Source organism: Acinonyx jubatus, chromosome B1 (assembly GCF_027475565.1).
Source record: "Acinonyx jubatus isolate Ajub_Pintada_27869175 chromosome B1, VMU_Ajub_asm_v1.0, whole genome shotgun sequence".
Classification (NCBI taxonomy): Eukaryota; Metazoa; Chordata; class Mammalia; order Carnivora; family Felidae; genus Acinonyx; species Acinonyx jubatus.
Genome location: NC_069382.1, coordinates 27,467,593 through 27,482,410, shown reverse-complemented (window position 1 = coordinate 27,482,410; position 14,818 = coordinate 27,467,593). Strand labels below are relative to the sequence as shown.

General features: G+C 51.9%; 1 protein-coding gene across 15 annotated transcripts in view; it reads right to left on the bottom strand.

Annotated features, from left to right (window-relative positions):
- Positions 1-1,681: 1,681 nt before the first annotated feature.
- Positions 1,682-14,818, bottom strand: part of RBPMS (RNA binding protein, mRNA processing factor) — a 175,430-nt gene continuing 162,293 nt past the window's right edge. For 10 of the 15 annotated variants that reach the window (XR_003426681.2, XR_008295902.1, XR_008295905.1 and 7 more), the window contains 2 exons: positions 8,078-8,181; positions 1,682-1,913 (listed from right to left, as the gene is read on the bottom strand). Coding sequence is in view for 1 of the 15 variants with exons in the window: in XM_053216378.1 (XP_053072353.1) it covers positions 8,136-8,181 (46 nt within the window). In the remaining 14 variants the exon portion in view is untranslated. Of the gene's footprint in view, positions 1,914-5,003; positions 5,394-7,993; positions 8,182-14,818 lie in introns of those variants that run through there. The other 5 variants (XR_003426675.2, XR_008295903.1, XM_053216378.1 and 2 more) reach the window with 5 other exon arrangements.

Sequence of the window (14,818 nt, the reverse complement as noted above, 5' to 3'; positions counted from 1 at the left end):
GAATTGAGCACTGCGGATTTTCCCCTCCCTTTGGGGGGGGGGGGTGGTGACGCAAATCACTTCACTGTCATCGCTGTCGATTCCTGGCTCATCACTTAGTATATTTAAGTTGGCAGAAAACCAACCAGACCCTTCCTTCATCGGCTTCAGATTCTCTTGAGCTAAAGCTTTGCAGGCTGAGGTGGATGCGGAGGCTGCTGGGTGCAGCAACAGGCACGGGAAGGGTGAGATCTACTGGGAGCCTTCCTGCCGGCTCGGGAGGGCAGCCGCAAGGGGCAGGGGTCTCGGGCGTCAGCGTGTCACTGCGTGCCCCCAGTCGTCGTCCCCGGCTGTCCCATCCCTAGACTCTTCCTCAGTCTGTTCTCAGCTTTGTCGGCGCCGAGAACGAGAAAGGAATCCGCTGGGCCGCAGCGGGGCGACGCGCTTGAGCTTGCAGAAAGGAATTGGCCAAGCAACGGTGCGACAGCTGGGAGAAGCACTTCATTTTTAAAAATGACAATGGTGAAGTACCTTTAAATAGCGTATGAAAGTATAGTGGACTGTGTTGAATTTGTCTTCCTTAGAAACAACCGTATGTCCGTCTCCCCCAAGGGCCAGGCGGTGCTGAAGGCCTAGCAGGGCTTGAACCACCTCAACCCTGGCTCTTCTTGTCCACTGGTTTTGTAATGACCTTTAAAAGCTTCTTGGTATCTTTATTTCTAATGGAAAAGAAACGACCCCACACATCCCGGAACCAACCACATAATCATTAAAACATTTAAGGCTTCACGTTGTGAGCGAGCAGGCTTGTGTGATGTTTAGCTGTATTAGCAGCAGAGGATTTATTTTTTACACACGGCTCTTTGGCCACAAGGGGGAGAGACCGAGTGGTCACAGGCTCTGCACCAGACTGGTTTTGAGGCTGAGAAGCTAGCTAGCTCCACGGTGTTCACTGCAGACACCCACCGGCCGTGCCCTCTCTCCATGGGCACAGGGGCGGCTGGCGTCACAGTGAGCACACAGGCTTTGGGAGAACGTTCTAAGTGCTTCATCCGCCACGGTGCTGCCCAGACTCAGGAACGCCAGCTCAGTTCAACCAACGTTTTGCAAAATCACTTGGGAGATCAGAGCCGCCGCTGGCAGCCAGGCAGGTTGGGCAAGGCCACCTCCCTTCCCCCATGCCCGCTGGGGGAGGCGCGCGCGCCAGTGGGGGTCACACCCGGGGGAGCAGGATCAATGTAAGGAAACAGCAGAACCCAAACCTGGGCCCCCCGTTTGCGTGGGCTCCTCCGGAGCTGCTGGGGCTGATGGCCCGCTCTGATCAGGAGTGCGGGCCAAAGCCAGGCCTCTTTGTCCAGCTGTTGGCATGCCATCATGTAGAAGCTCCTGGACGCTTCTGACCGTCCTGGGGAAGGGTCCTACTACAACGGGGGAGATGCGCCTAGGGCTGCAGGATGCAACTCTGTCCCTCACACCACGGTCCTCACGTCCCCTGGACTCGAGCCAGGCAAGCAGATGGCTATACATTCACAATACGATTCCGGAAATTTTGTAACGTTTAAAAACATGCCTCAAACATGCGGCTTGGAAGAAAAAAATAGATATTTTTAATAACAAGCATTCAAAAGTCAAGCACAAAAAACTGATCCAACCCAGTGTAAGATCACCCGTCCTCTCATACTTAAAATGTTTAGTATAAAAATACTCACTCTCTTGGTTTTATTGACATCTTTTATGTTTCGTTTGAAAATATCTCCAAACTGTACAGAAAGGTCAGACCATGCGTTCACGAATAACACACTATATCTTAAAATTATACAGTGTAAAAGAGTAAAACATTTTTATTATATCTTTTTCTTCGAGAAAAACAGATGTGTGATAGAGGCTGTGGCAAAGTCTTGAAGGGATCAAAACTGGGCAAGCTTTGTTCAAGCCTGAAACAGAAAGAACACGTGTGAGGGGAGACCTCACCCTCCTCCAAGCTTGTGGGACCGCGCAGGGGAGAGTACTCAGGGCGGAGACCCCCGGGACATTCGTGGGGGCGTCTCTGCAGCAGCCTGTGTGCACAGAACAGATTTCCTGACCCTCCAAAGATCCCTCACGAGAGCAGCAACGTTCTCACCTTAGATACATGGGCAACGTATTTCTCTCTTACCAGAAACCTTTCAAGACCTTCTTCCCCTGCACTTGCAAGGAAATGCTCACATGTGGTTTGCTTTGTGGCAAAAAAAAAAAAGGGGGGGGGGTGGGGAAGGGGCAGTCTTGGATCATCACTGAGACTTTGCTGAGTCCCATCGCGGTCCTGTGTTTGCTTCACCTAGGTGAAGACTGCAGAACCTCTAACTCTGTCCAACTCCATTTTCTCACCATTCTACCAACACATCAGACTCCTAAATTTATGGTTGTGGAAAAGGTACGTAAAGGGGCACCTGGGTGGTTCAGTCAGTTAAGCATCCAGCTTCAGCTCAGGTCATGATCTCAGTTTGTGAGTTCGAGCCCTGTGTCAGGCTCCATGCTGACACTGAGGAGCCTGTGTGGAATTTTCTCTCAAAAATAAATAAAAAGGCACACAAAGGTCTGCAGAAGTAGCTCTGCATACACTAGAATTTTGAACAGGGAAATGCTTCTGTGTGTGGGGGGGAGGAAGCTATAAAGAAAATGGCATTATTAGTAACCACCCATCTAACTATCTGAAGTTAAACTGATTTAAGAGGATGTGTATTTAGCAGTAAATCCTGAAGTGAGAAGCATTCTGTGAACAAACATCACTAACCGGACGAGCTAATACTCCTATGCAGACCAGACCCGCCCAGTGCTGGCTGCACGTGCACTGCGACCCGGCAAACCCTGGCACGGCCTGGTTCGTAGATGACGGCAGAAGCAATGGGCCACAAGTCAGAAGATCCAGCATAATTACCACAGACCCACGGATCACGGTAAAATCCCCCCAGAGAGAAATCGGGGTGCAGCTTTCGAGGGCAGGGATCTGGACACTCGGAGCCTCAACTGTAATATGCGGGTGACACTCATCAGTCTCTCGAGCCCGCTGCCACTATTCAGTTGGTGCCAGTACATCAGTTAACTGTGCTTTTCACAGGCCCAGCCAGACAGCCCTGGGGTTGGAGATGCTCCCAGGTCAAGCTCTGCAAGGCTTGACCTCCATGACCCTCCACCCTTGCCTCATCTTCTCAGCAGAGCTCTCTGAAATGGCAGGAGCGCAGGAGATAGACTCCTTCTGGAAATCTCACTTTGACCGCTCTGCCTCCCCAGGGGGCCCAGCACAGGCGGGGGGATCACCGGTCACTTGGCAGATGGTTGGTGACGGAGAAAGCAGAGTGGCAGGACTATGCACACCCCATCTTAGGTACACGTCACAAGACCTGTGACACTTAGCAGGGGCCGCTCTTGAGAGCTACATCCCATTGCCGCACCCTGACTTGAACCTGCCTGGGGCACCAGGGTCCCACACTCCAGGCGTGTGTGGCACGGAGCAGCCCCGGGCTGGTGGCAGGGGCCATGGCGCCAAGCATGATCTCTGGGGCTGGAGCAGCTGACCTTCCCAATGACCCCGTGACCTCACAGTCCCTCAAATGCCTGACCTGCTGCCCTTGAACTACACTGAAGGAGCCTCCCCACCAGACTGGGAGGAGGCAGTGCCCCCTTGCGTCCCCGGGTCTGGGCGGCCACAGAAACGGAAATCTGCTTCAAGGAAGTGGACACGAGATGCTCTCTCCCCTGCCCTCCTGCGGCTTGTCAGGCCTGGAATGACAAGTTCCACGTCATCCCAAACTTGATCATGGGCCAGCAGTCAGAGCTGTGTGTTGATTCCAGGAAGCCGTTTCTTAGGAACAGCAGTCACCCTATGGCTGTTCCTACTTTGGAACAATTCACAGGGGACGGTGCTCGGCAGCCCCTGGATGCTGGGAACCTGCTGGGCCTGCATGTGGGGCTCGCACAGCGCCATCTTGGGAAGGCAGCCCAGACCCCATGTGGGGACATGGCAAAAAAAAAGGAGGGGGGGCAGTCTTGAATCCTTACTGAGACTTTGCTGAAACCCAAGCTGCCACACTGCCTTCAGGGACAGAGAAGAAGGACTGAACGGACAGGCGGAGGAGCACAGGCCATGTTCCATGTGTGTGCACACACCTGCCCGCGGGCTTAGGCTGGACCAGGTGCCCACAGTGTCCTCCAGCCCTGGGCAGGGGCCCGGCGGGCCTGCCTTCTCTGCTCAACAACCATCCTTGGGTAAGTGCACGTTGCTACTGCTGGCCTTTCTGGTTCCACAGCCAGTTCCCAGACAATTGTCCCCATCGCTGTCAGCTGTGCCCTGGACATTGCTGCTGTGACCTCAAAGGCACCACCTCTGAACCCAGACTCACCGCCTCACCATAACACGGCTCCAGCTCCCGCCCCCGCCACTTGTGTCACTGTCCCTCCACCCGGCCCCTGGTGACACGGACGACTGCTAATTCCCGACACCACCATCACCATCTTGGGTTTGCCTCTCCCGGTATGTGTTTCTAACTTGACTCTTCATTTTGCTGCGGGCAAGGTGACAAAGCTGCTGAAAACCCCTCGCCTGCCTCCCCAAGGCCCGAATCCCTACCACTTCCCTCGAGGCCCTCAAAGCTTGGTCAGAACCCACTTTTGACAAGAACCTGTGGGGCATATGCTTACATCCCCCTTCTTCTGTCCTCACAAACTCCTCTCAGAACTCGGAGGGAGTGCCACCTCTCCGGCCTTCCCTGGGCACTTCAGCCTGCAGGCCTGTCTCCTCGGCGTCCTCCCGAGGAGTCCTCCCTGTCCAGGCCATTGGTTTGGCCTCCTGAAGGATAATTTTCCTCCCTAAGACTATGTCCTCGTTTCTCCACCCCAGACGTCGTTACCTGCGTGTAGCAAAACTTCCGACACCTGCACTCTGGGGCAGCAAAGGAGACAAGAACGATGGGTAATAAATGGCATGTGACCCTAAGACTTGATCACACCCCCCTCTGAGAAGCCTGTGCCTGGGGTGCCTGAGAAGCACCCTCAGCACCTGCATGGGGCAGCTCTGGCCCTGACGGGGGGCTGCCCCAGGAAGCAGTTTGGGGGGCGGAGGGGGTGGGAGGGTGCTTCTGGCTTCCCCGGACAATAAGCAGCCCGCCCTGACCTCCCATCACTCTGTCCCCTTCCTCCTGCACAGGAAGCAAGGTGTGTGGGGCTGGGTAATTTTGGCTGATTAGAAAGGCTTTGAGGTGAAAACCCATGGAAGGGAGGAGGGAAGAGAGAAGAGAGGGGAGGAGAGCTGATAGTTTCCCGAGCTTTTCCATAACTGTGCCGTGTAGATGTAATTCTCACATGGGAAAAGAATGCGTCCACATTGCCATAGATGTTCCCAGACTGAACAGAAGGTCAGAATGTGGCTATTTCAGTCCCTGTAAACAAGGAAGGGGTTTAGCTAAGAACGGAGTTCAAACCTTGGAATGTATTAACAAGGACATTTTAAACAGAACACAGAGACATCCGGGAACACAGCGCACCACGAGGGGTGGGGGCTGGGTGGGGGGGGGGGGTCAGGCTCCGTTTGCAGGGCGGCCTCTCCCCACAGAGCCTTTCCTGAAGGGGTGGGGGCTGAACCACACCGTGCACGTGACAGGACACACAGGGAGGAAAATGCACGTAGACAATCTAGTCTGGGGTCAGGCACAACAGTCTCCATTGAAGAGCACGGAGAATGCTGCTCTCTGAAAGAATATTCTACAATTCGGAAACCTTTCGTGTCAGTTGTCCTCAAAAAGGTCGGCCTGTGGCCCTCGGTGCAGGGGTTGCTGCTGGGTTTGGGGCCAAGGCACTTGCCGGCAGCTCAGAAGCGACGCCAGCCCTGGCCGTGGCTGCTCCTCCCGGACTCAACTGGAGCTCTTTCTCCCGACAGTGAGACTGTTTCCCCCATCCTTCTACATGCACTTGACCTATTTACTGGTGATTCTTCCCCAAGAGTCTCTCCAACATGTATTCATTTCTCCCCAAAGTCAGGTAAGGAATATCCCCCCCAACCCAACTCCCAATGAACATGGGACATAGTTTTCATTTTATACCTGTTGGCCTAAAAAAAATCAAATACCAATATTAATTTGTAATAAAAAGCCTAGCTACTAACATTTAAAAAGGCTCATAGTCTCGAGTCTCCAGAACAGTCTTCTGGAGTTGGAAACTCCTCCCCCACATTCTACACACACACACCCCCGGCCACCTCTCCCCATGTGCGCCCGTCAGCCCCAGAAGCCAGCACAAAGCATGGGCCCATAAGCTGCTTCCCCGTGTGGGTTCCAGCTCCACACTTGGCCAGAGAAGGCTCAGCCTCCTCACGGTCCAGGCCCTCTGAGGGCTCACGAGGGCGGCCAGAAGCAGTGCTAATGTCAGGCCTCCTCCGAACTCGATCTTCCACGGACGGCCCCAGAACTGGCAAGCCCCAAGGTGAACACGGCTAGTGCCGACGGCACCTTGCACCCTGTCTAGCCCATGCTGGCCAGCGGCCCGCAACCCAACTCAGCTCCTCCCCGAGTCCCGGATCCACCCCCATCTCTTGTCTGCTCTGGGTCACCAGGCCCTTCCACTGTCTAAATGAAGTCACCCTGTGCTCCAGCTGCCGCTTCCTGACGGGGCTGATCCGCATTTGCCCTGAATTGCTGATGTTTGGGTCAATTTATTGCATTTAAAAAAAAAATCATTCTAACTTGCTTCCAAAAAATTGTATGGGTCCTTAAAGTTTGCCAGAGCAGAGGGAGAAAAGAGCCCAACAAAACTTGACTTTTAAGAAAGTTTTACCAGGTGATATCGCTAAGAACAGCATGGGCATTGCTACTAAAAGAACCATGGCAAAAGGAGAATCTGATGTGTTAGAAAGCTCTGGAATTAGTGGGATAAATACTAGCCACCCTACATGATGTGGAAAACGTTTACCTGTTGTAAGTTTGGTCAGTGGGAGAAACCCATCAGTGGGGGAAAAAGACCCCAAGTGCAGGTTGCTGGGTTCCTGTCCAGGCAGGAGGAGGTAGGATCCGAAACCTGGCACCCGAGGTGTGTCTGCCAATGGACGGGCGCTATTCTGAGCAAGAAATTACCTAAGTCCCAAAAATGTGCTAACGACCTCCTTGGCTAGATCTGCTTGGTTCTCTGTCCTTAGCAGGAATCTTGCCCTCTTTCTGACTCATCTTTTCTTGACAGGCCCCTTTTAGGGATGAAATTTGCTGCCTTATTTGGGCCGAGACATACCGCCGTTGGCCTGCCCTTGGCATGGCTGTTGTTCAAGGCCAAGTTTTCCAGAGAGACTAGAAGCCCCTCGTGTCGCACCAGGCAGGCCGGTCACCTCTGGGAACGCTACGTTATTGTTTTAAGATAACACGTGCTGCTAGAAGCTGATGAATTAAGGAGGAACAGCTGATATCAACTGAAGAGATGAACAGATCACCAAATCACCAAAATCACCCTCATCACCCAGAAGGAAAGTCCAGAGTCGGGAGGAATTCAGTAAGAATCCTACCTCAGTTGTGCCCAAGGGCAACCACTTCTTTCCAAAGAGGGTCACAAGAATGTCTGAGTCATCGGGAAAGGGTTGCGCTATGTTCAGTATAATTGGATTCATAAGTCAGAAGGAATATATACATACTACATCTAAAAAAGAGTCTCACCAAAATGGTTAATTTCCAAAAACGGTTTCAGGGCTCGAAGGGCAAAGTGTCGTTGATCTGTAAACCCCCTCAGGTGGAACAGCTCCTTCCACAGGCTGTGGGCCAAGGCGGTGTGGACAGCCTTGCCAGCCATCGGCCCCACCAGGGAAGGGTGAGGTGCTGCAAGAGCCTGCTCTCCCGGGGTGCCCTTCCCTACGCAGGCTGGGGCTGGAGGAGCTAATGGAGAGCAAAGCCCTGACCCCAGCGTTCCCCACAGCATGTCTCCGCCCAGAGCACCCATCAGAACCATCTGGGGGTGGGAACACCCAGACCGCTGGGCCCCGTCACCCAGGGCCTGGGATTACCTCCCACCCTGGTCTGACACCACCGTGCCCTGCCCGGGACATGCCACTTCCCCGAGAGCCTGCTCGGCCTCTGACCGTGGAACTCACCGGCACGCTCCAGTTTCGTGGAACAGCTCGAGTACGGTCGCCACCGCCGAAGATGGCATTAACACCCACAAGACAGATCGCAGCCACCATCACACACCTGGAACCTGCGATGGGGGAAGAGATCAGCCATTCACAGGGTGCAGTGACCTCCAACCCGGGGCCGGCCCACTCTTCGGGTTCCCTGAGGCCTGACGGCCAGCCTGTTCTGTAGGGCAGAGAGCCAATGCCAAAGGGACCAAAGGCCTCCGATGCGGAGCTGGGGGACAGGTACCACGTGAGAACGGCCTTATGCCAGCGGCACGGAAGCTCTCGGCTCGAAGTCTCAGGACGTGGTCAGAGGGGAAGGACTCTGGCAGTTGAGTGTGGCTCCCAGGGGGAAGGGCACCTGGAGAGAAGCGTGCCATGGGAGACGCGGTCTTCACATGCGCACTCAAGGGCACGAGCATGTCCACCATGTGGCGGGGCAGAGCAAAGCTGCACACACAGTCCCGAGACCCGGGTCCCCGGGATCGCTCAGAAGCCCCATCGGGGAGAGGGCTCAGGACCTGAAGGCCCTCCCCCAGCCCCCAAAGAAAGGAAGCGCCCCAAACCCAAACAACTCCAGGAGCTGCCTCAGACCACAACTTTGATCAGCCCAAGGCCATAAAAGCAACTTTCCAGGAGGATCCTGTGCGGTCACATGCACCAATGAGCTCGATTTTGCTCTAAGCACCTTCTGGAAAACAAAAACTAAAACGAAACATTTGTGACTATATCCCATTCCCTAGGGTTTGAGAATTTTGAAATATGAAGGTGCTGAGATCCAGCAAATCATAAATTCTTAATATTCTTCTGCAGGCATGACTGCCTCTGAGCCAGCTGGTTTTCACGAGAATTCCAGGGCCGATGCAGGAAGCTGACTCCCGGCACGAGGACGCCAGAGGCCGTGTTCCCCGTAACAGGCCTGAATGTCCGGCCCCGGGCGGTGCTACTCTCCTTCCTGCAGAGGGGCTGATTCAGACACGCAGTGCTTCGTGAACGGGGGCGCACAGGGTGCTGCTGCAAACCTCAGGTTCCCCTTATGGTCTCACTGGTTTGCCGGCACGGGATGCAGCTCCCCCACACCCCACCGGGGTTCGGATGGAGACTGGACCGGGGCTGAACTGTCCTCTGGGATCACAAGTGAGGCTGACGGAAAGCCTGCCTTCCCAGGACAGCTCTCTTCACAGAACTAAGGAAAAAAGAAAAATTTCCCCAGAATTTCACTTTAAAAACATTAAAAGAGAAGTAGATGAAATTCCAGTTTCCTAGGAAAGGTTGGGTCACTTGAGGACAGGAAAATAAATACGCGTCTTTGCACACAAAACCCATCAGCGCCCCACACGTCCTCCATCTGATCCGCACGTGCCAAGAACTTTCGAGGGAGGGCGCCTCGGGTGCCTCCCAGGAAGGCCAGACCAACACTGCACTTTCAGGACGTCCCACCGCCAGCCACATCCCCCCAGGGTCTGGCAGCACAGGGCAGCACCACAGCAGCACCTGTTGGCGCGCCAGCTCCCCCATCTGCCATGGGCAGGGACGGTGCACACGCCTGTCTGTTCTACAGGGACCCCGTGAGAGGGCACCCCAAAGCATAAAACACCAGAGGCAAGTCCAAATTGTATTCATGTTCAACTTTACAGTGAACACGCAGGTCTTCTGAACTTCCCCTTCCAGCCGAGAAGGAGGGAAGGTTGGGTGGGGGGTGGGGCAAGGCCCTCGTAGGTGGCCCTGACCTTTTCTGTGAAGGCACCGGGACCCTATATGCTGGTCTTCAGACGCAGCTGCCCTCTTCTGACTTCTCCCAGGGACCGTCAGGCAATTCTCCCGAAGCACGTGCTCAGGGGTGTTGAAGCTCTCCCCGCCAAACTCACAGAAAACAGGTAACAGGCAAAAGCAGGGAGATCACAGCTTTGGCCACACTTCCTGACAGTGGTGGTTCATAGATGAGCTCAGTGGGTGCTTCTGTGGCTAGCAGATGTCTGTGGTGCCGTAGCTTAGGGCACTTGCGAATGCATGGCAGTGGCTGGAAGGAGTCCCCCGCACACAGTCCCGGCCCTGCCTTTACAACTCACCAGGAACCTACCAGACCCCGGGCTCAGGGAGTCAGAACCAGGGCACGTGGCTCCTCCCTGGGAAAACGGAGACCCCGCTCAGAGAAAGCAAATCGGCACCCAGGGCTAAACTGCAAGCTGCCTGGGCACATTCTCTGCTCCAGTGTAAGCCCGCTGCAGCACAGGCCTGGGTGGCTTGGCAGAGGGGAAGGCAACAAGACTGGAGAAGTTAAATTCTTCTCTAAACTTGAGTTAAGTGAGTCTGTTCTGAAAAGGGCACCCACATAGCTCTGGGGAAGCTCTGGGTCTCCGCTTGAATGCTAAGTGCCAGGCTGACCCTGGCCCCTCTGCTCTCCTGTGACATACGGCACCTGCCGGCCCAGAACATTTACCTTCCTCCCTCGCTTGGCTTGTTTTCCCCTTAGCACTTCTTACCGCCTGACTACTTATGTTTAATTGTAGTGTATCAGCCATCTTGGCCCTGTTACAGAAAGCGAGCTCCACGCAGGCAAGGATTTTGTCTGCTTTCGTTGCTCCTGTAACCTCAGCAGCCAGAATACTACCTTGCTTGCTGCAGATGTTCACTGGATAAGTTACTGCATTAATGAATTTAAGTGAGACAGGAGACGCAGTTAACAGGAGGAAGGGGAGAGGCAACTCAGGCACAAGCACCGCCCTGGTTCCTGGGCACGTGTGCTGCGGCAGAAAGCATGGCGCCTGGGACTCTTCTAGGGAGAAGGCAGGGGTCCCTGCAGGAGCCACAGTGCTGAGTTCCAAGCTCTGTCGTGACCTCCAGTGCCTGGGGCTCCCTGGACAATGGCAGCGTCCCCAAGACCCTTGTGCTCTTGGCCAGAGACAAACTAGCCTGTTCCTCCCAAAACAAAACATAAGGAATACATACACACAGCTTTACATTCCAGTCTTATCTCTTGCCACGTCCTTCGCTCCTTTGTTGGTGCTGTAACTACATGTGCTTATAATTTCTGTGCTATGGTCTTGGTCCATGGCCAGGGAAATTATAGGAGTTCTTAAAGAACACCCTCCCATATCCACCCGAGCTCCTAATTTATTATTATTATTATTATTATTAAACTATATTTGGATACCCAACAAGAAAAGCTGTGTAATTCGCATTCTCTGTAAAAAGTTACTAAAAACTGCTCATGCTGGGGGTGCCTGGCTGGCTCAGTCAGAAGAGCATGCGACTCTTGACCTCAGGGTTGTGAGCTCGAGCCCCACGTTTTGTGTAGAGATTACTAAAAAAAAAAAACAAAAACAAAAAAAAAACAAAAAAAAAACCAACCCAAATTTTAAAATAAACAGGGGCGCCTGGGTGGCTCAGTTGGTTGGGCGTCCGACTTCAGCTCAGGTCATGGTCTCACAGTTCATGGGTTCAAGCCCTGCATCAGGCTCTGTGCCCACAGCTCAGAGCCTAGAGCCTGCTTCGGATTCTGTGTCTCCCTTTCTCTCTGTCCCTCCCCCACTCTTTCTCTCTCAAAAATAAAAAAAATTTGCTCATGCTTTCCTGTTCTCAACATATCTGGAAAATGGATCATTTTTAATGATTAGCACATAATCTGGGGTTGTCCACCTCATGGCTGGACCATTAGCAGAACTCTAGTGCTGTGCAGACATAGCTTGTAGCCAGACTAAACACCATCAAGCAAGATGATGAACAAACCAAAACACCAATTACACTTACACCTCTGATGGCCTTATTTATGCCACCAATGACAGTAAACACACGCACACCCACACGTGCCTCTGGGACCTTCCTAACAGGTTCATCCTGGAGCAGCCTGAGTGCTAACTCTCTTTAAAACGTGTATCCATGACGCCCAGCCGTTAGAACTAGAGTTCCTTAGGGGCACAGGCCTTGTTTACGTTTTTATATTTAGTACATAGCAGACACATAATATATGTTTATTTACAGAATAAAGAGCTTGCTTACTTTTCTCGTCTAGTCACTGATTTCCCTTTAGAAATAGGTCAAAGTGAGTAAATGAAAACTCCCTGGGGGGCCCCTACGAAACAGGCCCTGACTGTTGCGGATCTGGAAGTGCGGCATCCCAGTGCTCCACACATTGGACGTGACGGCCATCTGAGTCTGCTTACTGGTCGTCCTATCTGACACCAGACGTCACTCCTGCTCTAGTTTTCTATTCGGATGCCATCTCTCCACAGAGGAAGGAAGTCTCCTCTGATGAATGGAGGAAGGCCACGTGGCCTAGTGGTGCCTCTGGTGGCACCTATCCCACATTTGGCCTTTTTGAAAGATTCATTTTATTACTAAAACGTTTATTATTTCATCAGAACCATGGTTTTCAATTCTAATTTACATTTCCCTAAAATTACATGGCCTGGATTATTAGCTATCTTGGAAAGGACTTGATCCAAGAGACTAGAAGGAACCTGAGTGATGGATCCACCCTGAACTGGTCTCACTTCAGGCAGGATGGGAGATTGGAGCCCTGACCCCCAAGCGTGGTGGTAATGAGTACAATTATCCATTCTCTTTGCTAATACCTCTCCTCTGCTCCCTCTAGACCCCAAGGAAGGAGTCAGGCCCGTGGCCCAAGTTTAGCTCAGGACAAACGATGCATCCACAGGAGACGTCCCATCTGCACACAGACCCGACACTTTCACCAGCCACACAGCTGAAGGGGAAACTGCTAGCTCGCCCTTCTTCGGCAGCCACTGCTGCCTCTAGATCTCTGGTAAGATAGGTCCGTGGGGAAGGAGGATCTGGAACGTGGTGGGTGGCTATAAACAAAGTGCAGATCTTATTGGCTGGAACCACGCAACTGCTTAATGATCGTTCTTCCCTTGGCCTGTATAAATGCTTAAAAAAATCCTTCCTCAGGCCAAATGCCACCACTATACTTTGCCAACTGAAACCGCCAAATTCAAGGGTATTCTCCTCTCTTACTCAACTTTCCTACACCATTCGATACTGCTCACCGAGCAGCTCCCCGCTGCCAAACTTCCGGGCTCCAGCCCTCCTCTGCAACTCTGGTCACTTCATTCTCGATGAGCTGCTCATCCTCTGCTGACCTTCTACATCTTGGTGAGCCTCGAGGTTCCGTCCTGCCCACCTCTCTTCCAGTTTCCACAACTTCTTCAACCAGCCACTTACACTGAATGCCAGACCTATTTCAACCCATCAACTCTTTTGTGAGCTTCAGAATCTCCAGTTACCTAACCCACGCCGCCTCCAGGTGAACACCTACCAGCCTCTGAAAGCTGAGAGAGGAGCACAGTCGTGGGACACAGAGGTGCACACAGGCAGTACCTTCTGGAGCCACATGACAGCACTGTACCAGCATCATCCTGGGAATGGAGGGAAGGTCCCTCATGATGAAATGACTGAGGCTTTTCTAAGTGAAGAAGCAAGTGCTGGGGACACGCCATTTAAAAAATTAATTATGGGTATACGGATGTGGAACATGGACTCGGGAAGTCCTAGATGTAATGGACCCACCCTAGAATACACCTCAAAGCTTAAAAATGGTTTTTTCAGGAAGAAAAAGTCTTCCCTAAACACTGAGTTTTTAGATTTCAAAAAACAGTAACACTTTTAAATTCTTTTTTAAATTTTTAAATGGACTGCTGACTTTTTTCTAAGAAACTACATTTAAAATAGAATTGCCATTCACTAACATTACCATTTCATATAAAACAGATAACGGACCATGATTTCAGAATAAGGGACAAATACAAGTAGTTTTAGAAAAGGAATCTAGGGGTGGCTGGGTGGCTCAGTTGGTTAAGCATCTGACTCTTGATTTTGGCTCAGGTCATAATCTGACAGTTTCTTTTTTTTTTTTTTTTTTAAGTTTATTTTGAGACACAGAATGTGGGGGCGGGGGGGCAAAGAGAGAGGAAGACAGAATCCCAAGCAGGCTCCATACCGTCAGCAGAGCCTGATGCAGGGCTCAAACCCATAAAACTGTGAGATCATGACCTGAGCTGAAACCAAGAGTTGGATACTTAATCGACTGAGGCAGCCAGGCACCCTTCATCATCTATTTCTTAGAGTTCAAGCCCCAGGTCAGGCTCTGTGCTGACCCTGCATTAGGTAGAGGTATGTACATAATTTTACAAGAACTCTTAAGCATTTCTAAATGGCTGAAGGTCTAGTTCATGGAAAGTTTCATGAAAGTTTTTCTTCTGTTTTGTGAAGATATGATATAAACTAAGAGAACTGTAGACCATAGAACTGTAACATTACATAGACTTTCCTCAATTTAAGGCAGACTCCCCAAACGTACACACCATATCAGAGTTCAGAACAATGGTGCTTTGTATTTAACCGAAATTCAGTCAAGATACTGAATTAAAGAAGGCATCTGGAATTTTATACAAATGATATGTTTACAGGAAAAGAATTTATTTGGGGGCGCCTGGCTGCCTCAGTCAGTGGAGCATGCAACTCTTGACCTAGGGGTTGTGAGCTTGAGCCCTATGTTGAGCATACGGTTTACTTAAAAATCTTAAAAAAAAAAAGAAAAAAAAAGAAACCCCTCATTTGGTGGTTCTCGGAAAAGGCCTAAAATAAAGTGGCACGAAGATGCCATTTTAGCATAGTGCTTCCTTCAGGATGAGAAACTTTAAGGAAAGCCTACTGGAAACAGCACACTGTTGGCCTTCAGTCAAAAGATTAGGTATT